The sequence below is a fragment of the Tauraco erythrolophus genome, chromosome 5 (assembly GCF_009769465.1).
Source record: "Tauraco erythrolophus isolate bTauEry1 chromosome 5, bTauEry1.pri, whole genome shotgun sequence".
In the NCBI taxonomy this organism is placed as follows: Eukaryota; Metazoa; Chordata; class Aves; order Musophagiformes; family Musophagidae; genus Tauraco; species Tauraco erythrolophus.
Window position 1 is genome coordinate 83,372,498 of NC_141469.1, and position 26,672 is coordinate 83,399,169.

The window sequence follows — 26,672 nt, forward strand, 5'->3', positions numbered from 1 at the left end:
TAAGATTATGTTACACATCATTTTTTTTCTGGAACAATTTCAAATTTTCCAATGAAAAAAAGATTCTGCTAGATTTAGACATGGAGAGACTAATAGCTATTTAAACCCGAGAACATCTTTGAAATCTGAGAATCCACGTTGTCACTAATCGGTCTGTTCCCTGCCATCTGGCAAGGAAAATTATCAGCGAGTTAGACATTGTGAAAAATGAAAAAGAAGCCAGGAGATCTATGTCTGAAGCTTTGTGGTGGTGCATAGCAGGTGTATAGAGTGGGGAAGTGCGTGCTGTACTGAATAATGAGGTGTGCCTGCTCTTCGGGAGGAAGGCAGCGTGTTGGTCAGTGTGGTTCTCTTCTCTTACTTGTACAATGCACATCCTGTGAGTCTGGGTGGGTGGTGAGTAGGGGAGGAGCAGTTTGCTCTGACTGTGGCTAGCAGAGCTCATTCTGATGGTCCTGTAAGTGTGGAACAACACCACGAGGTCTGTGGGATGAGTGTGATATGAAGCAATTTATGAATATTGACAGGTTTGAAAAAGAGGCAGCCAAACTGCTGCAGATTCATTTTCTCCACCTCCTCTATACTGAGGTCAGCTTTGGGCTTCCTATGGGGAACAATTTAAGATGTTTTCCCTAATTTGGGAACAGGAGAAGAGGCTTCGATAAAGGTTGATGACCTCTCAATGGGAGGTAGAAGTACAGACAATTATAATAGAAAAAAAAAGGACACGATTTGAGGAATTTGAGGGAGTGGAAGGACTGGGAGTCCCTGCAAACTAGTGGGCCACTGTGAAGAAGATAAATGTAGGAAAACTAATAGGATCATTGCTTAGGAAGGAATTTGAGATCAAGGTAAGAGAGAGAGATGAGGATCTGTAGGATATATCAGGGGAGAATGTCACTGAATGTATTTCTCAGCAGATACATTATCAGAGCTTGCCCATTTTGTGGCCAGTTCAAACACAGTTATGGGACAGGACCCTAAAAATTGAATAACACTTTCAGAGAATTGTGGGTACTTGGAAAACTTGGCAGCAGTGCCAAATAAACAGAATGTGTGATTCTGTGTAAATCTGTGGGTGGCTTAAGAACAACTACAACATAGTGCCAATGAGAGAGAAATCCCCAAACAGTTTTTCATTGCTAAACCTCTTGGGTCAATAGATAATTTGATCATGGAAGATGATCTCCAGGAAGAAAAAGAAGTCACTATTTCCTCTACTGCACCTTTTCCAAGTACAATTATCCGTAAGGCAAAGCACCTCCCTTTTACAGCTAATGGCTTGTACTTGGCAGAGGTTTCTCCTTGAGCACACAGTGAGTGTTGCTCTACCTTGGCACAGCTGGCCAAGCCTTGAGCTGATCCCAGTCAAACGCTATGAACTTTCAAAACATCATAACCTTTCACAAAGGCAAACCACACGCACAAGATGGGTCTTATTTTTCATTTAATTAAGTCCAATAATTTTCAACCTGCAGGGTTATCAGGAGAGAACAGCTTGCATTTGCCTCATTTCTTGCCACGGTTTTATATTGTTTGTGCCACGTACACTTTTGGCTCTTTGGTACTGCCCAGTGGCAGCATGAAGTCAACTGATAAGGGAAGAGGAGACCTCTGAAACTGCCCAGCTGGCTGATTGGGATTCCTCAGATGCTGCTTCTAAAAAGGCAAACAGTGTTACAATAATTTCTCTTGGTCTCAGCAACAAATGCCACAAGCTCGCGATGAACCGTGCCAGCGTGTCAATTTTTCAGGCGCCAAAGGGAGTTTGGGAGCTGCTAGGAAAATTAATTCTGAGGAGTTTTAGTTGCTGTTGAGCACAGCACAGGCTGAAGAACCTATGCATAAGTGCTTATAGTAATACCCTTGAGTTTGTACCACTTGGAGTGCAAAAAGAAAGTAGAGGGAATTCAGTAAGCATAAATGGAGCAAGCTCTTTCTTTTAGACATGACTTTATGCTTAAACCCTTCCTGCTGCTTAAGGAACAAAGAGCTACTTGATGTGTGGTGCTGATAAGCTAGACCCTTTCCTGTCTGCATTCAGAGTAACTAGGGAGCTTGGTGATTCGTCAATCTAAGCAAATTTGAGGAGTTTTAGTCCCTCTAGAAAGCGTAAGCCTGGCAAAACTATTTTGGATGGGGAATGTTTGCCAAACTGATACTGAGCATAAGGATAGCACAAAGAGGAGAGAGAACCAGAGAGTGAACCAGTGTTGGGAGAGTGAACCAGAGAGCGAACCAGCGTTTGAGAGGATCAGGCGCCCCTTTGTCAGTCTTTGGCCACCTTGTCTGGTGACCTTGACAAGTCACTGAATTTCATTGCGCCTCCGTTTCCAGATCTGTGGCAAGAAAATAACAGTATTTTCCTCTTTGCAAAGTGCTTTGAGGCTTCTAGATGAAAAGCACTGTGGAAGAGCTAGTTGAGCCGGGTGTTAAAAACCAGTTTCATTTAGATATCTACACAGCAGACGATGAATATACATTTTAAAATGATACACATTATACAGCAGGTTTCGAAATGCTGTCAAAGCCCTGTAAAGATCTGGCAGCAAATCTGAGCTCACATTGGTGTTTGTTTACAAACAGACCTTGAGTGCTTCGCTGGATATGTATAAGTACAGACATATATAAAATGGATACACGTGTGCGTACAAGAAGAGTGATTCTTAATTTGCAGTAACTTTCTAGTACAGAATCATAGGATCACAGAATGGTTTGGGTTGGAAGCAACCTCAAAGATCATCTAGTTCCAACCCCCCTGCCATGGGCAGGGACACCCTCCACTACACCAGGTTGCCCAAAGCCTCATCCAACCTGGCCTTGAACACTTCCAGGGATGGGGCAGCCACAACTTCTCTGGGCAACCTGTGCCAGTGCCTCACCACCCTCACAGTGAAAAACTTCTTCCTTAGATCTAATCTCAACCTGGCCTCTTTCCGTTTAAAGCCATTGCCCCTTGTCCTATCACTACACACCCTTGTAAAAAGCCCCTCTCCAGCTTTCCTGTAGTCCCTTTAGGTACTGGAAGGCTGCAATAAGATCACCCCGGAGCCTTCTCTTCTCCAGGCTGAACAGCCCCAACTCTCTCAGCCTGTCTCCAGAGCAGAGGTGCTCCAGCCCTCGGATCATCTTTGTGGCCTCCTCTGGCCCCGCTCCAGCAGCTCCATGTCCTTCTTGTGCTGGAGACTCCAGAGCTGAACACAGTATTCCAGGTGGGGTTTCAGGAGAGCAGAGCAGAGGGGCAGAATCCCCTCCCTCGCCCTGCTGCCCACGCTGCTCTGGATGCAGCCCAGGACACGGTTGGCTTTCTGGGCTGCCAGCGCACGGTGCCGGCTCATGGTGAGCTTCATGTTGAGCTGGTTTGAGTAAGGAGCATGCAAAGGCTTGTACTTTCAGGGAAGAACCTCGACCAGAGTATGAAACGGTCTGATGCCAAACCAGTGGTTTCAGACGGCTCAGTCTTAGGAGAAGAGACAGGAGGAAGCTGAGATTTCACCCCCCTCTTCCCCCAGAGGGAACACAGGCCTGGCTCAGGGACAAACTGCATCCGTTGCTGTTCACTCCCCAGCTCTTGAAGCTGGCCTGAGTCAGCTGCAATAAAATCCTACAGCAAATCCATCCCTCTCTCTCTGGTATTTGCAGTAGATATTGAGCTGCAGCCTGAAATGCTCTTAGACACCGAGTCACTGCAAAATCTGCCCAGACAAGGGGAGTTTCAGGTGCCCCAACGTGCTCTGTTTAAGTTTTGTAGAATGGATTAGCCAGTTCCATGAGAACTGGAACAAAAATCACTGAATATTCAAGCAGCCCTTAAGAATTGTACTGATGCAAAATTGTCACCGCTGCAGATTTTTGCAAACATGAAAACACAAAAATTTTAAAAAAGGTGAAGATTTAGAGATACTGCTAAAATTATGCCGTTATCCTCCCCAGGTAACTATATGACCTTTAATGAGGTAGCAAAGCATATGAAGTAGAAATTAGTCCAGAAATTAATGATGTTTCTTAATGATCATTAGCTCCAGAGTACTTAGGGCTGGGATTGTAAAAGGAGTCGAAGGCAGTTAGATGCTAAGTTTAATGTGATTTGGGGATTTGGGGGAGCTCCACTGCCTGTCTCTCTTGGGTGTCTCAGAAAGCCCAACTGCACTCTGTACAGTCTCTCTGTCTGATATCAGTAGATCCTCCTCTTTGTGTGGTACATGCTGTCTCAGTCTGACCCTGGCTCAGACCTGCAACTAGTGCCTTTGTCTCACGTTTATCAGAGAAATTAAGCTCTGCCCATCAGATAATTTATATATCGCAGCTGCTTTTCCATCAAAGTTACCCAGGACATGCCTGAGCTATTTCATGTCTCTTGCTGTGCTTCAGAGAGCACAGGCAATGACCCAACGTCATTGTCCCAGCTGCAGGTATTATCCTCACACCACACCCTCCGCTTGAACCCAGACATCCCGTTGGCAGTGGAAGAGAAAACATCACGACCAGCACCGACCAACTGGGAAGCTGCCCCTACATGGCATGGAAAGAGCTGCAGGAAGGGATGAGTATGGAAAAGGCTGTATGGCCTTTCCTCAGCTCTGCTCTGCAGCTTGTCATAAATGAGATAATGCAAGACGGTGCCAAAAGGCAACACGATACCAGATAGGGTGTGTTGTGTGGCATTACAGAAAGGGCATGTCGTAAACATTACGGGGAGGAATTAGCTGATCTCCTCATGTGAAGATTGCTAATCTGTGGGCTGCTTGTTTACAGAGATTCTGTTGGACATTTTTCAGACTCCCTCCACTCCACCTCCTCTGTTTATAGGTTCTTTTTGTCCTTTTCTGCATTTTTCCAACCAGTACGCACGGTACTACTAACTCACATCAAAACCTTTCCATTCCCTACAGTAGACCTGTTGGGATGGTGTCAGGCACTATGTGAGCTGCCCCTACCAGCCAGAAAATTCACCTCACATTCCCTCAAATAACCTTAAAGAGCTCTTTTCACCCCTGCTGCGTTCATATATCCCTAAACATACCCTCTGCCTCATAAGGTCTGGGATTATAATTCCTGACCTGGATGTTAGTTGAGCAAGGTGTTACTGGCACGATCATCCGAGTAGAGATAAAAGTAGCAGGTACCATCTGGCTCATGCAAGATGAGATGCCTTGCTGGTTTGCGAATTAGCTATCCTGTGTTGTTTTCCCATTTGTCTCATCATCTCTTGAATGATGGAGGCTCCTACCTCTGGCTCCCTTCTGACACATTTCAGATCTCCGTTTTGTTGTTTAGGTAGTTGATGTTTCCAGTTTAGCTATTACTGAACCAGGTCCCCAAGGACCTCATCATCGAGACAGTTAGAGAAGCTTTTGTTTAACACTCTGTATGGAGCTCATGCCTGGGAGAGGTTGGATTCAAGAACAGAACTTTCTCTATGCCACTGAGAATAAGAGTATATAATGCCAGACATTATATATAGAGTATATAATGCCAGACACTGGAGAGGAGAAGAGGAATGTAAGAAAACAGGACACTGTGCAAGATACGAAATAGAATGTACAGATATAGAAAAAAGAGGAAATCAGTTTTCTTTCTGCAGGGAATTAATGATGCACTCAACAGTTAAATTCTGTTGAGCTATGCACGTTGTAATAGAGATGTAATACTCCACCAGGAAAAGATCTTTGTGTTTACTATGGACCACCACATTTGGCTACACCGAATACATCAAAGTGATCTAGGCAGGCCCACAAGATGGGAAAGAAAAAGTAATTTTCTTCTAAATATTTGATGTTTTTTACATTTCTACAGAAGAAAAATGCTTTGTGTTTTAAATTATCACTTTTTTGTTTTTTTTTTTTTTACAAAATGGTATTTCTTTTGTCCAGAAGCCACAACCTAGAATGTTATTAATTTCAGGAGTTTGTTTAAAATTTGATTATTATTTTTGCAGGATATGTCAGCAGGAACTAGTATCTTAGTAATTTCGTATTTTTTTTTCAGCATCTGTAAAAATGATAGGTTGTACAGATCCTTAACACAACTAATAACTCCCCAAGCCCAGCAATTAGCCATAGGATGAGTATGAAGATACTAGGTAGGCTTCATTGCATATATTACTTAAAAATCAGTAGTAAAAGAATGGTGTTTGCCTTTGATTGCCAATGGTTAGCTCTGATTGTAATTTTGTGTTAATTTAGGACTACTTTCCCTTCCACCTGCTTGAACTCATGGGATTTTTAGCAGACTTTTTCTGCCTGCCTTTCTGGAACTCACTTTTCATTTCTGAGGAATTTAAAATCAGTGGGCCAGAGAAGAAGGGCAGAGGTTGCAGCATGGGAGATGCAATGGAGGGAAACAGACTGAAACTCACCCAAAATGTAAAAAAAAAACCAAACCCAAAACACTAAAGCAAATTGAATCTCACCCTCTAAAACAAAATGCTGCTGATCTTGACAATGTTCCAGCAGTGTGACGCCGTTATGACAAAGGCAAATATAGTCCTGCCTGCCAGACAGTACCTGCTTTAATGAAAAGTCTCACAGCTGACCCTGGACCGCCTGCCTCCGCATGGGCGATTAATGCCTTGTGTTGGATGTGATTGCTACACAAATAAGATGGGACCTTGTCATAGAATCACAGAATGGTTTGGGTTGGAAGGGACCTCAAAGATCATCTAGTTCCAACCCCCCTGCCATGGCCAGGGACACCCTCCACTACACCAGGTTGCCCAAAGCCTCATCCAACCTGGCCTTGAACACTTCCAGGGATGGGGCATCTACAACTTCTCTGGGCAACCTGGTCCAGTGCCTCACCACCCTCAGAGTGAAAATTTTTTTTCTTATATCCAATCTAAATCTTCCCTCTTTCAGTTTAAAGCCATTGCTCCTTGTCCTATCACTACACGCCCTTGTCAAAAGTCCCTCTCCAGCTTTCCTGTAGGCCCCCTCTAAGTACTGGAAGGCTGTCCCCAGCCTGTAAGGCAGCCTGGGCATGCTGATGCTGCTCACCTCCACAGACCCCAACTCGAGAGCTGCTGTTGGTGTTCCCAGCTGCTTCTCTGGATTGCTCTGATGGGAGGCTCTGCAGTTTTGTGCTGCAACTCACGGCTGCGGGAAAAGCTACGCTGAAGAAAACCACTCATTCCAAGCTCTACACTGACCTGCCCAGACCATATTATCTGCACCTCTGTCTCCTGTACCACCATTGTCTGTATTTAGTGTATTAGATTTTAATAGTGGAGGCCATCTCTTACAGTGTTTGCCAAGTGCCTGACACAGTGGGCTTACAGCTAGGAACGGACCCATACAACTGCTATTAGGACGAAAACTCTAATAAGCCCTTGGCCATGGTGTGTTGCATAACAATGCAGGCTCTTAGACGCTCCTTGATTAAATGTTTTCATACACACACACACAACTGCTCTTGGGATCATGCAGAGTCGAAATGGAGCACAGAAATCATGGTGTCACGTGGAACAAAGAAGAATTTGACATTTCCCTGGTGGAGAACACTTAAGTCTGTCACTTTTAAAGACAGTCCTGCTGTGAAAGACTGAAATTTCAAGAAGTTTCTCCCTCTAATAGGGGAAAAGAAATGGTACTGGGGGTCCCAAACAAAGGAAACCTAATTGTGGAATATTTCTGCAGGAAAACGTTTCTGTTTCAAAGCTCTTCTGAAGACCAATTAGAAGAGCAGCCCACTGGGGGTCAGACTGCCTGCCAAATACTACCTTTGAGAAAGGTAGTCTAAATTCAGTGTTGCTTTATCCATTACAATTCTATAGCAGTGCAAATAGCCATCTTAAAGTCAAATGGCCCATTAATCATGAAATCTTTATCCCTTAAGCAATACTATGCACGTGAGTTATGGTTTGCCAGTTGCTGGCCCTTGTAAACATGTAGGACCACACACCACTTCCATTTTATCCTGAAATTCATTCCAGTGGCGACAGATGATCAAATCCAGACCTCACATCACTCTGACCATGTTTTACTTCCTCCAGCTGTTTGTAGCTCAAGAGTGTGCCCTGACAAAAGTAAAATTGAGGGTGGCTCATGGCAGTGCTACAAATCTGCCTTCTCTTCCTGCCCCCATATCTTCTCTAGGATCTCTGTGCCTAGTAGGGGTGACAGTGGGGAAATGAAATTATTTCTGTTTTACAGGGTAACTTAACTTGTCTAGTCTGTCCATCACAGGCTGATGTCTGCCCAGGGAGGAGTCCCACTCGGTCACTGAACCAAGGCGCAAAGCACCACACACCAGGCAGGCAGGTCCTGCTCTTCCACCCACCACCAAATACCAAGCAATGATCCCTCCCTTCCAGATGACTCTGCTAGCAACCAGGATTCAAAGCTGTGTTTGTTTCTGTCGTGCTTGGTTGCCTTTTAACTGGTGCATCACTTAATTGCAAAAACACACTGGCAGAAAACAAGCTGCCTTCAGCTTTCGGGCCTTGATTTTCAGTGTTATTTAGATTCCAAATAGGCATCTGATGGCACAGCCAAAAGTATAAAGAGGAGATGACTGTAATTTTGACCACCTTCCATGAAGTCTTCCTGACTGGGTTAATGTTCTGCACAGAAACCTCTCTCTTGTTTCCTAGACGGATTTTACTCCTTTGCTAAAGAGACAGCAGAAAAGATAACACATCACTGAAGTCCTCAAAATGAAGCCAGAATAACATTTGAAGGATCATAGAATCATAGAATGGTTAGGGCTGGAAGGGACCTTCAAAGTTCATCTAGTCCAACCCCCCTGCAAGGAACAGGGATATCTCCAACTAGATCAGGTTGCTCAGGGCCTCGTCCAACCTGGCCTTGAACGTCTCCAGGGATGGAGCATCCACCACCAATGAATGGTGGTGAATTCATTGGTGGATGAATGGGTGTTGTGGATAGGAGTATTCTTTTTCTCATGTCTTTATTGGTAGAATTTCCTACTCTGATGCAGCTATTTTCTTTTTCATTTCTAGCTTTTTCTAACAGAATACACCGGGCCTCTTCTAATATATCTGCTCTTTTACATTCGCCTCTCAACTATTTATGATCAAGTGGAAAGTATGAAGAACTTCCGCCACCCTGTAGTTCAGTGAGTGATGCTTGCATCAACTATTTTCCTGGAGGACAGGGAGCCAGAGGGATGGAGATTGCATCTCCAGGGCTGGGGAGGTTACAGGGGGTGTGAAGCTCCATGCATGGTCTCAGAGTCAGTGGGAGGTTCAGATTGTTCTTATTGATTGTGGTTTGACATTTTAGCAGCACTCATAAGCCTGACCGAAAATGGGATCCCAGTTGCAATGGTCACTGGGTCTGGTCACAACGGGAGATGTAGTATTTTCCCCAAATAGTCTGTACTCTGGACACACAGCCTGAACAGAAGGTGAAATAATAAACACAGTGAGCATTAACCCAAAGTCACGCTTGACAGAGAAGAGGGCAAGACCTCAGGTGTCGCACTCCCAGTCTCTGCACAGTGCATTGCCCCTCACAAGATGAGTAGCATCAGCATCCAGCACAGAGGATAACTGCCCCCATGCCAGCTCTCACCTAGGCACAACAAGGAGGAATTTCGAGAGGTCTGCGTGTCATGAGTCAGGTCAAGAACAAGGGAGAATCTCAAAAGAAGCACCATAGGAATTCAGAACTGGTAGTCTGATTTTTGAAACTAACCTCTTGAAACTGTAATTGTTCCTTCCCCAGGGCCATACACAACATATTCGAATTCTAAAAGACTTCTAAGAAATAAAACACTTAAATGACAAATAAAAATTAGGGTTCAGCTACTGTTACAGAACAGTGAAGAGCACAGGTTGTATCCAGCCGTACAGAAACAAGGCAGAGGAGTGTTGATTGTCCTCATTCTGGGGAATTAGTGCCTGGCAGAGAGGTGGAACACGATCAAGGGAAGCCAGTCGGCTGCATAAGTTGGAGCAGTGGAAGTGGGAGGGCACACAGGGATCTAGGAGCCTCAAGGAACTGTACAGCTTTCCCACAGCATTTTTTTCCCCACTTTGATTGCAGAATCAAGGGAGCTGGTGTATAGCAGAGAAACACAGTGAGTAATAATACCATTTACAGAACAGAGACTTGGAGAGACGTTAAGGGAGTTAGTGGAGCTGGGAATGAGAACACAGAATAGTTGAACTCAAATCCAGAGCTGCAAAACACTTGCCTTCCTTCTCCTGCTTGTACACTTAAAAGGAGAGAGTTTCTGGTAGCACAGAAGAGCCAGCAATACTTTTAAATTCTTTTAAGTGAGCAAGGGGTGTGCAGAATCCTTCCAGTGACCGCTCCTTAACAGGTTCAGCTGAGATCCCCATCCTAAGACAAATTAATTTTAAAATTCCCAGCAAAGCTGGAAGTTTGCTCCAGACGTTGGATAAGTCGTTAATTGTTTGAAATTTTCTTAGCTCAAATCTCCCTGGTTTAATTACTTTGAAATTGTTTAATCTTTTGACTCTGGCTACCAAGCAAGACGCATAATAAAAGTATTTGAGATTTCACATGCCGAAACCCACTTTTCATTTATGTCTTATAATGAGTTTGCAGTGAGATGGGCTCTGGTAATACGGTAAATGTAACCAAGATAAAATGCCACCAGGAATCACTCTTGACATTTCTTTCTGAAACTCAATCTCTACGAGCTGCAATTCATTCTCGGAAGCAAATCAGCAACGCCTGTTATTGTTTCATAATATTCCTCAAAAGAGAATCAGTATAATAATTTCTACAACAATTACCTCGTTTCTTTGTAACAGGCAACAAAAAAGCCATCAGCATGGATTAATTTTGCAACAAAATCTCATTTTGCGTCCACAAGGGAAATGAAACATCAACTACCTCCATGCAGCTACTTGAGTTGGCAAAGGACAAGGAAACCATTCAGAAGATATTCAGAATGTTTTAAAATGTCAGACCCATCCTACAGGAGCATTACGGTGGTCTTAAAACGTTGGAGACATCTTTGGGAAAAGCACAGCAGACACTTGCTTGCATACACAGCTGTCCTGTTTTAATGTCTTGGCAGGGCCATGCACCACATTCGGAGCTCAAGGAGCTCTTTTTAATTCAAGGCTAGTAAAAATAAGTTGCTTCCCTGTAAAATGAAAGCAACTTTGTCTAACGCTGAAAACGATTCCATTAATCTTTGGTTCCAGATGCTTCAATTAAGACAATATCTTAAATCCCACGATTTCAGTGTGACTCTGCAGTTTTAGAATATTAGTCGTTATTCCTTTTGTGACATTAAACTGCAAAGTAACAAAAAGCAATCATTCACATACCTTAATTTCTTTTTTTTTTTCTTCCAGCTTGGCCTGCTTCTGCCATTGTTTACACTACATCAGACATCTTCTGGAGACGTTGTTTGTTCACAAGTTTTCGGGAGGGCACACTCCTCTGAAAAATATGATAAAGGTGATAATATGTTTATCATTTTGTGTAAGAGAGAATATCCTCATATCAAAGTAGTCCTTGGAAGAAGACAGGAAAATAAAAAATTATTTATCTTCTAGCTCCAGGAACTACGATTAGTCAAAATACAAATATCGGAAGAATTTCAGGGCCATGTCCCCCAAGGACATGAACTGAAATCAATGTTCATCTTACTTCCTCCATGTCAATGTCCACTTTGACTCATCCACCCAAGGGGCTGATTGTCATGTCCAGGTTATTTTTCAGCCTGAATGCAATTTTATTATGAGATATGTTGCTGCAACTTCTAGCAATGCTGGTGGAAACCACACTCCACTTTTTCAGTGCAATATAAATATAAAGCAAGAGACAGGCCTTGCATTAGGAAGCCAACATCAAATGACAAGCAGAAAAAAACATATATTCTCCTTCTATAGGTGGAGGCCTCAGGAAGGAAGATACTGAACTGGCCTAAAGTCTTCTGTCTCCCAAAGCCTACTGAATTTCAACTGTGTGTCATTACTCATAGGCTCTTCTTTCTTTAATTTCACATACTCAATCTCAGTCATTTTGTATCACCTCACCCCCCATCTCACTCAGTGTGATTTGAAGACCCTCCCTTTACAAGTTTTGCAATATATTTAAGATTTTAGTGAAGGAGATAACACATGACCACAATAGGGGGCTTGACTCGATTTCAGTCAGAAAGGAGGTAATGAGATGCACAGCTAGAGATGTTGTTTTACCATTCACAGCGGTTTGAGTTTTGTTAATTTATTTTTTTTTTTAAAAAAGGAATATTAGCTAAACGGCTTTGGAATCAGAGTGCCATTTCCAAAGTGATTCATACATGTAGGAGTCCAAGACCCACAGTAACTGCTGTTCCCTTGTGTCTGTGGTACATGTACCACAGCAGCATCACATAAAAAGATTAAAAAGACAAAGCTTGACTTGCAGCCCTGCTTATGGGATGGAGCTGTAGCCAGTCCCAGCACACCGCTCTTCCTGAGATGCTACTGAGCATGCGACCCTTAACTTAGACACGTAGAAAAGCTTTATCCAGTTTCCAGAGTGGTTTCAGTTGTTTGGCTCATGGGTTTTGTTTTCTCCTTGTCCAAAGGATGGGAGCAATGACCTCTACACAGGGCAAGGACATGGTCACACTGTCTCCACCTGGGCTTTCCCAAGCCCATGGCTTCAGCCACCAAGCAAAGGCAGCTGGGGTGTTGCTTTACAACAAGAGGATGGAGTGGGGCTCAATCCATGGGGGTAGTGCAGTGTGTAGCTCAAACACCTTTATAGGAACTGTGTGCCTTTATTGCCAGAGTTAATCCAGGCCTATTTAGTTTTACTCTTTATTGTCTTGGCTGGTTTAGTGTTCTGTTTGGCTAGCTCTACCTTGCTTGGAAATGCTGAGTTTAAGGTATAGTAACAGCTCAGCTGTGTTAACCAGCCCTAGACTTTTAATAGCACAACTCAGACAAACGTGCCGTTCAGCAGTAGGATCAAATAAGGAGAAAACAAATAAGTCCTACAACAGGTATAAACCACCTTCAACACAATCAAAAAAGTCTGCACTGTGCGTCCTTTTATTTTTAATTTTTTTTTTTAGTGGCTTCATAGCACCTTAAAAAGATCTATATTCTGTGATTCAAGAAGCCACTGCAAAGTCTTTCAATGGTCATCTAGGTTTTGCACTTACCAGCATTTATATTTATAAAGTTATGGTTTGTACTTGCTTATCACCCTCTCTAACAAAAAAAAGTATCTTTTGTCCGTTCCAGGGCTGTGCCTTTTACTGGGGATTCACCTCCTGGATTGCATACTACATCAACCATCCACGATACACGCCACCATGTATGTATAAGTAGAACACAAAACTGACCTTGGCTTTAAAAACTTTTTGGTATGCAACCTTAAGTCCTCCAAAAATCAATAGATGGCCCCCACATGAGATCTAATGAGATCTAACTCATCTAGCCAGAGATCAGCCTTTACTCCCTGCCAGAAGGAAGATTGCTGCACGGGAGGCACTCCTGCTGTGTGGATGTATGTTCCTGTTCAGCAATGGTCAATCACTGTCCAGTTTTACAAACTGGAAATACTGGGCAATTGGAAAACCCATGAGAATTGATATATTTTGCTCATCTTCACAACATTTATTTTAAGAATGCAAGAGAGAACTAGAGCTGGCTGCATTTTCTTGGAGGAAATACTTATTTGCTAAATTTTCATGAAAAAAAAAGATTTATTTTTTGTGCGTGTGAGAAACCAGTAAAAGTCAATCAGATACTGCTGAAAATAACGAAAAAAAAATCTGATATTTTTGCTTCCAGATTTCATTCATCATTTTATTCCCTCTCATAATGTTTTATTGTTACACTGCTGTTTCTTCATGATTTTTTTTCTTGTTTACTTTCTGAACTTTTGCTTCTTTTGAGCTATTTTACTTTCCTTGCTACATCTTAGCCTTTCTTCTCCTCTGCATCATACACTTAGCTATGAGATTTGGGAATAAAGGGTTTGCTTTGCCGTTTTTATTTACACTCAGTTAAATTACTGATTTTTTTCAATCAAAAATTTCTCCTACCTGGCACTTGCTTTCTTTCCAAAATAACCCAAAAGTTCTGTTTCAAAATGATGTGATTCAGTGAAAGACAGTGGAATTTGGTGTGGCTTTAAAAGCAATGCTGCAAACAATGTCGAAACCTCCCTAGACACAGTTTTTAGCAGTCTGGACCATCAAATCAGCAGGTGCAGCTTCTTTAGAGAGGAACCCATTTGTTGAAAACACAGCTTTCCAACAGAGAAAGCATTCAGAAGTACTTCTAATTGCTTGCCACTGCCTTAAAATGACAACTATAGGTACATGGGTCTAACGCTGGAGATCACCAGTCCTCTGGCATCGTTAGGTGGATCAGTAAAACAGTGATGGTTTATTCTGGATGCAGGAGCAGGTGACATCCACAGCCATATCCAGGGATGGCTGGTTCGGGGACAGGTAAGGAAAAGCAAGCAGGTAGTTGCAGAATGCTGTGCAGGAGTGGTAAATGACACCAGGCTGACAAAGAGCCCATGAAGAACACCTGCTTAGCAGCTGCATATTCATGTGTTGACATGTGCTGGTTGTTCTGAGGAGGAATTTTAGCACGTGTCCTTGGCACCACGGAAGAGTTGTGTGCCAGCCAGAGAAAAAGGGTTCTTAAAAGTAAAGACTCAATGAGACTTGGTCAGGGAAGTGAGGTACATACACGTGGTTTGTGTCCCTCAGACACAACTGAGGTTTACTTGAGAACTGTAAACCTTTGGAGATGAACATGATACAGTTGGTCTGGGGACAACAGCAAAAGGAGCAGGCAGGCAAAGGGCAGGTAAAAATTGCAAAGGTTAAATACATTTCTTGCATGGTGAGACTGTGAAGCAGACAGTGGCTGGACAATAAAGCCTGACTACTAGGAAAAAATGAAAAATTAGTGGATAGGTTATGTCTTGGGTGCTCTGCCCATGGAAATAGAAGGGCCTATGGATAAGGCTGTGAGTCCCAGCCTGCTTCTACCACTGACCTTCATTTCATCCCTCCCCTTGCCTTTCCAAGGAATTCAACGCCACCAGTTGCTTTGACAAAGCCTTTGGATATATGAAGATGACCAATACTGGAAAGAGTTAGGTGAAAAACTGCCTTGAGATCAGTGGTGGAGAGACTGGCATTTCTAGAGTGCTGTTACCATTTGCATTGTCTTCATATTGTCTGAGATAATACGCATTTTTTCTGCAGAAGCTGACAAGAAAGAAGTATTTCTGTTCCTCAGCGCTAGATTAATTTCACACATATCAAACCATGTGCGTACCGTAAAATGCAATTTATAATTTCATTCTATTTTCTAGCATTTGGCCACAGACAAGTTTCTTTCGCTGCCCTTGCTTTTCTGGTACGTACACAAGTAAAGTTTTATTAATGATGGTGGAATAGGAGTAACTCATGATTTAGCAAAATGCAGTAATGCTGCTATGTGTTTTTGTATATATATATATATATATATGTCCACGACCACAGCCCTGTGTCCTTTGACTGGATTTAGTGAGAATCTATTAAGATTTCTAGGCCAAGATGTCTCCTAGTACTATTTACCTACACAGAGTTCAATGTGAAGTACTGTATCCAAGAGCCATGAGAACATCATTAGCATGATTACTACTCATAATTGTGCGAAACCACTAATATTTAGACAGATTGGAACTCACCATTTTTCGTACACTGAAGAATTACAGCCTGAGCAGACTTTGCAATAGCACCCTGAATAAAGTAACCTCAACAGCTACGAAAAACAACAAAAACAATCCCTGCCAAAAGGGAGTTAAGCCAAGGGAAAGCGCAGATGATGAAGGATGGCTCAGACTACTGAACCTGATGTTCAAATGAACATAACCATGTAGTGAGATGGAGGCTCAGTAGGAAATTCTCACATGGAAACCTGTGTTCTTTTCCATCCTCCATGAGCATTGCACTTGGAATTACTGAATGTTGACTTACCCAAGAAAGTATGGGTCAGTAGCCAAAACAGTCAGCCTCTTTGAAAATCAGATACAGATCCCTTGCCAGAAATATAACAGGAAGATGAGACAATACTGTGTCTAGGCTCCTTCACCCAAACACTGTTCAGAGAAGCATTCAAACAACTCCTTAATATTGGAATGCTTTCATAAATCAGGACTCTTAAAGATCACAGTTTTGGCATCATTTTTCTCTGGGGCTGGCCATGAAGTTCTCAGCTTTTCCTGCCCTAATAAGGCATAGCAGAACCAAGCAAAATATCATATGAAGAAGTTCACGTGCTCAATGAGGTTCTACAGCTGAAAGAAACCATCCTGTACTGCAGAGACAGGAGGTTGTGGCAGCAGTAGGCAGTGGTGCTCCCACAGCCTTACTGTCTGTGTCCTTCTCAGGCTCAGGGGTTACTTGAAACCAAACAAACCACTTGCCTGAATATTCAGTGCTACCAGTAGTAAAACTCGTCCTCGTTGAAATCTCTACATAGAAAGAGCCTCCTTTTCTAATGAAACACCCTTCCTCGCCTCAAGGCAACACGCCCTGCTATAGCTGGTATGGAAAATTCTACCATCCAGCAAAGAGATGAGTCCTGTTGGAGGTACCTGCTATAAAATGTGGCCATCCCCTTCAGATCTGCATCAGCACCTGGTCTGTGGCCCGAATTCTTGCAGCTCTTTTGAGAACTTCCTACCCACGGAAACTCAAAACCTTTCCCTTTCAGTCCTTCTTCTGGCAAGTTCCCAGACAACGAATTTAAAACAGTAACATACAAAATAAAATAATTTGAAGCTGTTTTCACAGGTTTCTAAAACATACGAATAAAATAATTGGAATATTTCTCTTCTTTTCCCCTCTTTTAAGACTTTTTGTTATTACATACCCTGATGTCAGTGTATACATCTGCAGCTGCTGTAAACAACAGCACTGAGTCATCCGAAAAGTGTCAGCAGGCCCTCCTGAAAGATCCTGAAATTACTCTAAGCTTTGCAGGGACATTTTTCTCAGGGGGTACACATGGAATATAAAGACAGAAACCAGCATGTAGACTTCCATATTTTATAATTGTAAATAAGCTTTTTTTCTCCTGTTCCTCATACTTTATATCTGAGACACTAAGGACTAGCTCACATTTAGCAGTACTTCTCGACAGAGAGCATTAGCAGTCACATTTCTAAAGGGACATATGAGCTAATTACAGCAGAATGCAGCTGCAGAGTCAAAGGTAAGCCAAAAAAAAAAATCCCTGCAGAAATGCCCTTTGCTTGTTTTACTGAGAATTGATTATAGAATTAGCATGTGTTAACTATAGCGTATGAATCTCTCTTGCTCCACAACAGTATGGGCATTGCACACGCCAGTATGCACAGTGTTTCACAAAAACACTTTTAATTTTGACACTTTTTCCTTTAAGACAATAGTAATCAGAAAAAATCATAATGGGAAGTACGTAAATTAAAATGACTTCTATTGCTATGGCTAGAATTATAGCTTCTTATGTGATATTTTATAATAGAATTTCCTTTTCTGGCTATTTAGTGTTTTACATCTGGTGTTGATGATAGATGACAGACAGTTAGTTGTAATTAAAAAGCATAAAAGGACTGCAGGATTTGACCCATGAATACATATCTCTGCAGAATAACAGCTTTGCTAATAGAACTGATTTAAACTTTCCTCACAAAGCCCACAGAAATCTCTCTGCCAAAAAGGGGAAAATTCTTCAGCAATGTTATCTACGATGTTATTTCAGATAATGGCACATTTAAATATAAAATGAAGTTACATATTCCTTTCAATTAGTTTTAATAGAAGTTTGTTATGGATCGTTTTCAGAATTGGCTTAAAAAAATTACAAGAATATTTCTTTTTTTCTGTATTAATTTTGTGACTTTACACTTTTAACATCTCCAGGTTTTAGTACTCTTCCTTTTTATTTTAATTTCTTATTTTTTTCCAGCCTTGCAAAATTTAGAATGACAAATGACATAACAAAATACAACATTTTAACACTGTATTTTTTCAACCTAAGAGGAGAAATCAGTCTTCAAACCCCAAAATGAATAAAAAAGTTTAACTCAGTCCGAGGTTGAAATGTATACAGCATTTTAGTTTTATTCATAAAGCAGGAGAAAAATGAAAAACATAAAATCAGATTGTTGTACTGACAGGCTTTCTTTTTCAGGAACTGAAATTGGTTTTCCCACCAGTTCCCACTTTAAATATAGGTAGTAATTGGTTTTGATTCTGCAGTACTTGTAATTGATGAAGTTCTGCAAGCCACAAGCAAATGTGAAATCACCTTGTGCTACACGTTGTATAACCAAGTGGGGAGACATTGTACTTCTTCCAAAGATTTAAACCATCTAAATATTAAAGATCAAGTTTGAGAGGTTGGTTAGGGCTGGAAACAGCATAACCAGAGAGCGGCAGAACCAGGAATAATGCTGGCTCCCTTCGTTCATCAATTCCCAACTACTCTCCATGACACCAGTCCGCCCTTCAGAGAAGAGCTGCCTTTGTATTCACCCTGTTTTTCCTTCCTTTATGACTTATCCAGAGAACTGGCCACTGTGGTCTGTAACTGGTGTAACAAAGGTGTTACACTGAATACTTTGGAAGTGTGTGTAGGAAGAGGGTAGGCACGTTAACTCAAGGCATCTTTACAAAACTAGCCGTCAACTTTTCACCTGCTTCTCTGCAGCCTGGATTAAATCCAAACCCTGACAACAATGTTCAGTTCAAAAAAGTATCTTAATTTCCTAGACCCCAGGGAGCCTCTCTGACCTCCCCAGACCAAATCATGTTGCACATGCTGGGCATGAGAACCACCCTGAAGGCCTGCCTGCACTGAGCTGAAGTGTGGGATTTCATCCCAGGCTGTGCCCACAGTGCTCACTGGACACTAGTGACACTAGATAAAGGTCACATTCATCATCATTTGGCCGCATCTGGAATATTGTGTGCAGTTCTGGGCCCCTCAGGTCAAGAAGGACAAGGAACTGCTGGAGAGAGTCCAGCACAGGGCCACAAAGCTGATGAAGGGAGTGGAGCATCTCCCTTCTGAGGAAAGGCTGAGGGAGCTGGGTCTCTTTAGCTTGGAGAAGAGGAGACTGAGGGGGGACCTCATTAATGTTTATAAATATGGAAAGGGTGACTGGCATGAGGATGGAGCCAGGCTCTTCTCAGTGGCACCCAATGATAGGACAAGGGGAAATGGATCTAAGCTGGAACACAGGAGGCTCCGCTTAAACATGAGGAAGAACTTCTTCCCATTAAGGGTACCAGAACACTGGAACAGGCTGCCCAGAGAGGCTGTGGAGTCTCCTTCTCTGGAGATGTTCCAAACCCGCCTGGACACGTTCTTGTGTGATCTGATCTAGGTGGTCCTGCTCCGGCAGGGGGATTGGACTAGATGATCCTTTGAGGTCCCTTCCAATCCCTGACATTCTGGGATTCTGTGATCACAGAATGTACTTCCCATGGCAGAGTCATTTCGGAGCACGTATTTTCTGGATATGGAGACTAAGTTGTGATGGGGGGGTTCTGGTTACGCACTGCAATGCAGTTACCGCAGCGTTTTAGGCACACAACAGAAAATATGTTTTTAATGTCTTGCAGATGTGTGAAGCTGGAAATCACTTTATCAACGTAGCTTTAGCTCACCAAAACCATTCAGGTCTGTCTTTGTTTCCTGTTTGTCTATTTAAGACTGAACTATGCTTAACCTATCCATCTTCTGCTGGTATACAGTAATTTACGTGTCTACATCCATAGAATAAAGAAAAATGAAGTAGGTACATTGCCATCAGTATAACATCTTCAAAATAAATGCAGTGACAAGGAAACATTAGCAACACTGTTGTTCTTCCAAAGCTTATAGCAAATTTATCTTAATTAGACACAACTGCAATTTAAATATGGATTTAAGCATGGGAGTTCTCTAAAGCATCCTGTTGACTGACAAGGGAGGATTCCATTTTAAATAAGTTTCAAAAACTTTTAAACTCGGTTGCAGAGCTTTAAGATATGTGCAGCTCATGCAAAGATACACACACACACACATCAACAAAGACACAAAGGCAGACTCGTGAATATCTGCACAGGGATCAATGTATATGTATGTTCTTGAAAGCCTGCTCCAAGAATGGGTTTTCACGATCTTTTGTACCATGAGAATAGAAGTTATACTATATATACTAGAAAGAAAAACGTATTTTCAGATAGTAATAGTGGAATTTCCTACTATAACAGCCTATTCAAGAAAATGCTTCACCACAGTATGATCAACTTCACACTCTGAAGTCAGTCTGTGTTCTGGGAAGCTTTTGATGTGCTGTGGTTAGGCAGGTGCTTATGTCCTTTGTTGCAAGGGGCGTAACTCACTTTAAAAGCGGCAAGAGCCAAATGATTCATCTATGTTCTCAGTGCTTACAAGTATTAAAGACAGCTTTGTTCCCAGAACTTAAAAACGAAGTGTTGCACACGTGGCATTTTGTGTGAGCGTTACCAGTGGCTGTAGAGAGTCATCCTCTTAGCTCTGGAGTTGTTCTCCTGTTCCATCCTGGCATGAAGGGTGAAAACGCAACAGGGGACAGGTTCACCCTCCTGAGTTGGGCTGAAGAAGATACAGCTGCATCCTTTATAAGCCAGGAGAGCGCCCTTAGCCCTCGCCTGCTGCCTGGTCCACATTGAACTCCTTGCCTCTCTCTTCTGCTGAACAAAGGTGGTGTACTGTGGACAAGCCAGACCTTCCTGTAAAAGGTGATACATGGCTCACTAAGCAGCATTCTCACTAGGGTAAATACAGCTTTTGCTGTCTCAAAACCTTTCACTGAAACTTTTCTAACAAGTTGTGCTCTGGGAACATTAGCCAAGGGGGTGGCTGTTGCATAGGCAAGTTGTGATAAGGCTCAGTTCCCCTCTCTGTATTGAAACCCGTTTTGTCTGTTTTTTTGTTGTTGATTTTTTTTTTCTTTTTTTCCTTCTTATTTCCTTTCTTAAAGGAAGTAAAGCCTGTTTTCCAAGTCCAACCTACAACCCCTTCACGTGGCTTTTCCTGCTGGTATCCTGTCCCAACTATACGTACGAGGTACATGAGTTTCTTCTGCTTATATGCAACGGGTAGGTGGTTACTGCGTTTCAGCCTTTGCCTGCAGAAAATCTTCAACACCTCCATGCAGTTACCTCTGCACAGCAATCATTGTGTTTTGCATGTCAGAGTCTCCTTGCTCCCACAAATGTTTCTCCACCAGATCCTTCTCTTCCATCAATATCATGACTCTTGTACATATTCCCCTCCACTACAGACTCCCCAGTGATCCAAGGATTTACCACCCATCTCTTCATCTCATCCAGCACACTGTGGGGAGTTCCTTTCTGGTTATTTTTCCTCCCATTTCCAGTACAAGTATCACACTCTTCTTCCAGAGACAGCTTTTGAAATCACAGAATCCCAGAATGTCAGGGATTGGAAGGGACCTCAAAAGATCATCCAGTCCAATCCCCCTGCCAGAGCAGGACCACCTAGATCAGATCACAGGACCACCTAGATCAGATGACAAAAAATCTTGCCCTTTTGCTTTACAGAAAGTATACAATTAACATATTCTTTTTCTCTGCAACAGGTTGGGTCTTGGATTAGTTTCACAGTGATGACACAAACCCTGCCAGGTAAGTTTGAAACAGAATGAAGACAGGCTCTAAATTATTGTTTGCAGAAGTGAATTCTGGAAATCTAAAATTTGCCAAAAAATTTACAGCACATGAAATATTGCCATCAAATCTCCTTTGTGACATGACTGCGGAAACCTTCAAAGCGCTGCCCTCGGAACGCTGCGGAGAGTGCAGACACTACAGCAGCATCTTCTTTTGATCAAAACTAGCTCTCAGCTTTTTGGGAAATATTCTTGTTTCTTCTGTTTCCACAGGGAAAACAGACTTTGAAATTTAGAAAAAAAAAAAAAAAAAGTCAGTATTCTTCACTTACAGTCAATCATTTTTGATATAGGAAAATTCCTTTGCATTGTAAACCTGGAATAATGTTTCTAATAGAGGGAGGAAAACAGATGTATTTAGTATTTCAAAAGAAGAAAGACATCCACGTTCCTGGTAGCATTTCCCTGTTTGCTTGTATCAGGCAGCCAGCTCGTAACAGCAGCCTGCTTAGTAGCATTTGCAGCACTTGTTCAGTACTTTCCTGTGTCCTTAGAGACCTAAATACCCCTACAAATACGGTCCCTGGGACCGAGCTCTCCAAAACATTCACTTTTAAATTATTTTTCCATTCCGAAATAGAAACCTATAAAAGCTACTTGCAAAAAGTAGCCCCACATGGTTTACAAATGAAAAAAAGAAAGGACTTTCAAAAGTGGATTGAACTGCCTCATGCACAAATTCAACTTTTAATTTTGTTTGAAAAGATGGAACATTTTTGTGCTTTAGGCTCTGGTATGGAAATGACCTGAAAGTTTGGGGACATTGTGAGGCTGTGCTTACAAGGGCAGGGAGCAGCAACATGTGCAGCACACTCATCCTTGCTGTAATTGTCCCAAACATAACTTGACCAGATGCCGAATGAGTGTTTCAGATCCACCAGCTCATTTTAAGGAAGAAAGGATAACAAGTTTGCAAAAAGCATCTGTAAAAGCATTCCCCATTGGGTGTCACTGAACCCGAAGGGAGATGTACCTGAGAAACCAGTTACTGGATCCTGCCAATCACAGCAGGGACCTGAGCATCTGTGGTCGTTAGGTGTTGTCAGATCTCACTGCCAGGCAGCTACATCTATTCATGCACCTACTGCCTACTTGGTCCAGGGCCGAGCTCTCCCTCGAAGCAACAGGAACAGCTCCCTGTTATGGTTGGGAGCCAGAGGTAAAAACAAAAAAAGTGGTTTAGGCCAAAAGCAAAGCAGAGAAATAGCTGAGAGAGGCCACAGGTAATTCTGTGTTGAGATGGCACTATGCCCCAGGAAGCCCTGTGATTTATGGTGAAGTCACAGGTGATCTAGGACGTGACTAATAGGTGTGACCAGCATCTGCGTGAGTTCTGATGTGGAGGCTGAGCCTCAGGCTATAACATAGCAGCAACTGCAAGGCCGAGAGCAAGAGCAGAGTTAACTTGTCTCAGCCCACAGAAGAGACTGCAGACTTTTCCATAAACCCTCTCGTATTCACAGAAACAGATAATGAAACAAGACACATGATCTTTTTTTTTTTTTTTCTCTTTTTCCTTGGTAGTTGGCATTTTTGCTTTCCTGATGGTCATCCAGATGTCCCTCTGGGCTCAAAAGAAACACAAGCTGTACCTGAAGAGATTTTATCCAGAGGTGCGGAGAAAAGCAGCTATGATTCCCATCATCTTCTAAGCTCCTCACAACAGCTGGAGCCTAAGTGTACAGTTCAAGAGCTAACTCCCAGTAAACGAGCCATTTCATTCAGTAACCAGAGTGGATCAGAGGAAGAACTACTGGATATCTTTTTCAGAAAATTAACAGTTCAAGATGAAGAGCTTTTAATTAAGTGAAAAAAAAAAAGTAGCTCTTGAATTCTTGGTTCCTCCTAAAAGATATGATTTAATTAGATTTTCTGTAATGGAGCTAATTGGGAAGGGACAAGAAAATTGCTTATATTGAATGTTAGGCTAGATATTTAGCTGGTGTAAATGGGCACAGATGCTGTTAAAATTAACGAATACAGCTCATCTGCATGCATTCAGGTCTGGTGATTTTAAGGTTCAGAGTTAGATGTTGACAAGAGTCTTTGATTTTTCTGTCAGAAGATGTTTCACAGGCTTATTTTTGTTAAACTGCACAGAAACAGCACGTTCTGCCTCAGCTACTCTAAAGCATCACACCAAAGAATGACTGCTATGCTGTTAACACAGTTTCGCGTCGCTTTACAAGGTCTTTGTGTATTTATTTATTTATTTTTAATTGAATCTTACAGCAAACTGTTCCAATATCAATTGGCTTAAACTGATCACTGCAGAGAGGTCTGGCTTTCTTTTATTTTCAGGTAGGCACATCAGCCCCACAATCCCAGGAGGGGGCTGTTTGTGAGGTGCTTCCCATCTTGCTACTAATTTGCAGTACGACCTTGGGTACATCATTTAAGTCCATCCCCATTTCTCACATCGATCAGGTCTGGAACGAGCAGAAGACTTTCTGGACTAACGAGCGTGTTAAGATCGCCTCGTTCGGTGCCTGGCTGCATCCAGACACCATTCCCCTCACTTTGACCAAGCCCTGTGAAATCCTTGGGCACGAGGTGAGCCAGAGTACAGCTCGTTATCAAAAAGGAAAAGGATGCTGCCGAATGCATTTCAGTCCATATCTGAACTGCTTCAGATGGACACTGCTGAAAGGCTTCAGCTCCCCTTCGATTCGGTCAGTCTCCATCTGCTACTTTGCTTTCCAGGACATCATTTTTTAAAGGATGCTCTGGGCTCCTTATTAAAGTCCTGACAACTCTATTTAGCTCCATTTGCAAATCAGTGGCACCCACGTCATGCAGAAGTGGAATTTTAGTTACGGAGAGCAAAAGAACCAGAACTGCTTCAGCAAGCGTTAAGATGTGGAGAGTTGGGGCATGAAGTCCAGTTTTGGTTCTATTTCTGACGCGCATTTATCAATGTCTTTTTGCTGCCTTAGGCGGGTGAAAAAGCTTGCCTACAGAACTTTAATCATCAGAGAAACACCTAAGCACACAAGCAAGGCAGGCAGTTTGTCTCCTAAAGGTGCTGTTATCTTTGCGCCAGCTCAACTGTTCTAACAAAGTTAATTTGCCCAGTAAATTGGGTTCGTATCCCTCTCCTAATGTCTAACTCACTGTAACTCAATTTCGTCTTGGTAATGTAAATAAATCACTTTCCCTATTTTTTAACGTGTAACCTGTGAACTCCTAGAATTTTTTATTCCTCTCAATGGAAAACCCGAGTCACAGTGAACATCTAGTTCTCTGACCCAGACTGCTAATAAAGATCTATTTTTGAAAAATTATTTTCTGTACTCTTTAGTCACTTAAACCTAACAACAAGAGTTTTGAAACCCATTTTTTTCCAGCCAGTGTTAAATGTGTGAGTCCAGTCAGCCTGGAGAAGAGGAGGCTCCGGGGTGACCTTATAGCGGTCTTCCAGTACCTCAAGGGGGCCTACAAGAAAGATGGGGAGAGGCTGTTCAGGAGGGCCAGTTGTGATAGGACAAGGGGTAATGGTTTTAAAATAGAGGGAGGTAGATTCAGGTTGGATATTAGGAAAAAATTTTTTACCATGAGAGTTGTAGAACACTGGAACAGGTTGCCCAGAGAGGTGGTGGATGCTCCATCCCTGGAGACGTTCAAGGCCAGGTTGGACGAGGCCCTGAGCAACCTGATCTAGTTGGAGATATCCCTGTTCCTTGCAGGGGGGTTGGACTAGATGACTTTTGAAGGTCCCTTCCAGCCCTAACCATTCTATTCTAAGACTGTTATCTATTTTTCAAATCCAGCTACTGGGATTCTTTTCATTTCGTGTTTATTAAAAGCCTCATTTTAGCAACCCCCAAGTTTAAAAGAGTTTAGGTGGGAGGGCAACTTGCCAAAGTTACTTACTTATCTGCTAATCTTTTTATTACAATGGCTGCAGCTCTACGTCTGTTCAAGGCATGTTTCCAGAGAGATTCCAATTGCTAGGAGCACGGTTCCTATTGAACAGTTGGCTTAGGCAAAGGAGGTACTCCAGGAATTGTTGACTTCCCTGCCTATTAGTTGGTCATTCAGTACATGAGGTGGAGGAGAGAAGGGTTTTGGCTCCTGTAGTCAACGATGCAAGTTTTAAAACGGAGGAAAGAGCAAACGCTGGGTAAGAACAAACGAAGATCCGTCACAGAAGACTGTCTCAGATAAACATGGCAGATATTTTGAGATTCACCAACAGGGTGTTGATCAGCTAAAATTGTTATTAATGGCTTCACAAATAGCAATAAATCCAACTTTTTGCACCATCCCAGATCTTTCTGTATTACTTTGCCCTCTCTGATTTTCAGGGAAAAAAGTTCCATGGGATTAGAACAGGTAACTTCACTTCCCGGCACAGGCGGCATGTTTTACTTTAAAACAAAAAGTATATAAAAATGATCAGTCCTTGTTTTGATAAATGTTTTGGAGGCCTTCCTTTTGAAAAAAAAAAAAACAACCCACAACAGAAAAAAGTCAAGCAAGCAAAAAAACCAAGGCAAAAAGTAAGTATCACTATGTAGGAAGTTGTGATTAACGGTGATTTTAGCCACAAGTGCCTTGCACCATTTGAACCAAAACACGTGTCTCCACACAAACATTTTCATGACAAAGTTAGTCACGACTGTGCTGGTTACCTGGGGGAAAAAAATGACTTATTGAGCTCTAAATGTACCGATATTTCTTGTATTAGGGGCAAATGGGGAAGGAAGTGGTTAACATCTTTGACGGCAACACGGACAGTGGGATCAACTGCACCCTCCGCAAGTCTGCAGATGACACCAAGCTGTGTGGTGTTGTGGACACGCTGGAGGGAAGGGATGCCATCCAGAAGGACCTTGACAGGCTGGAGAGGTGGGCCTGTGAGAACCTCATGAAGTTCAACAAGGCCAAGTGCAAGGTCCTGCACGTGGGTCGGGGCAATCCCAAGCACAAGTACAGGCTGGGCAGAGAATGGATTGAGAGCAGCCCTGAGGAAAAGGACTTGGGAGTGCTGGTGGATGAGAAGCTCAA

The 26,672-nt window shown here is 42.5% G+C and overlaps 1 protein-coding gene across 1 annotated transcript in view; it reads left to right on the plus strand.

Annotated features, from left to right (window-relative positions):
* Nucleotides 1-23,314, plus strand: part of TECRL (trans-2,3-enoyl-CoA reductase like) — a 73,839-nt gene extending 50,525 nt beyond the window's left edge. The window contains exons 5-12 of the mRNA XM_086612047.1: nt 8,960-9,075; nt 11,297-11,402; nt 13,184-13,256; nt 15,285-15,328; nt 19,567-19,624; nt 20,952-21,037; nt 21,573-21,618; nt 23,187-23,314. Coding sequence (XP_086468173.1) covers nt 8,960-9,075; nt 11,297-11,402; nt 13,184-13,256; nt 15,285-15,328; nt 19,567-19,624; nt 20,952-21,037; nt 21,573-21,618; nt 23,187-23,314 — 657 coding nt within the window. The remainder of the gene's footprint in view (nt 1-8,959; nt 9,076-11,296; nt 11,403-13,183; nt 13,257-15,284; nt 15,329-19,566; nt 19,625-20,951; nt 21,038-21,572; nt 21,619-23,186) is intronic.
* Nucleotides 23,315-26,672: the final 3,358 nt, after the last annotated feature.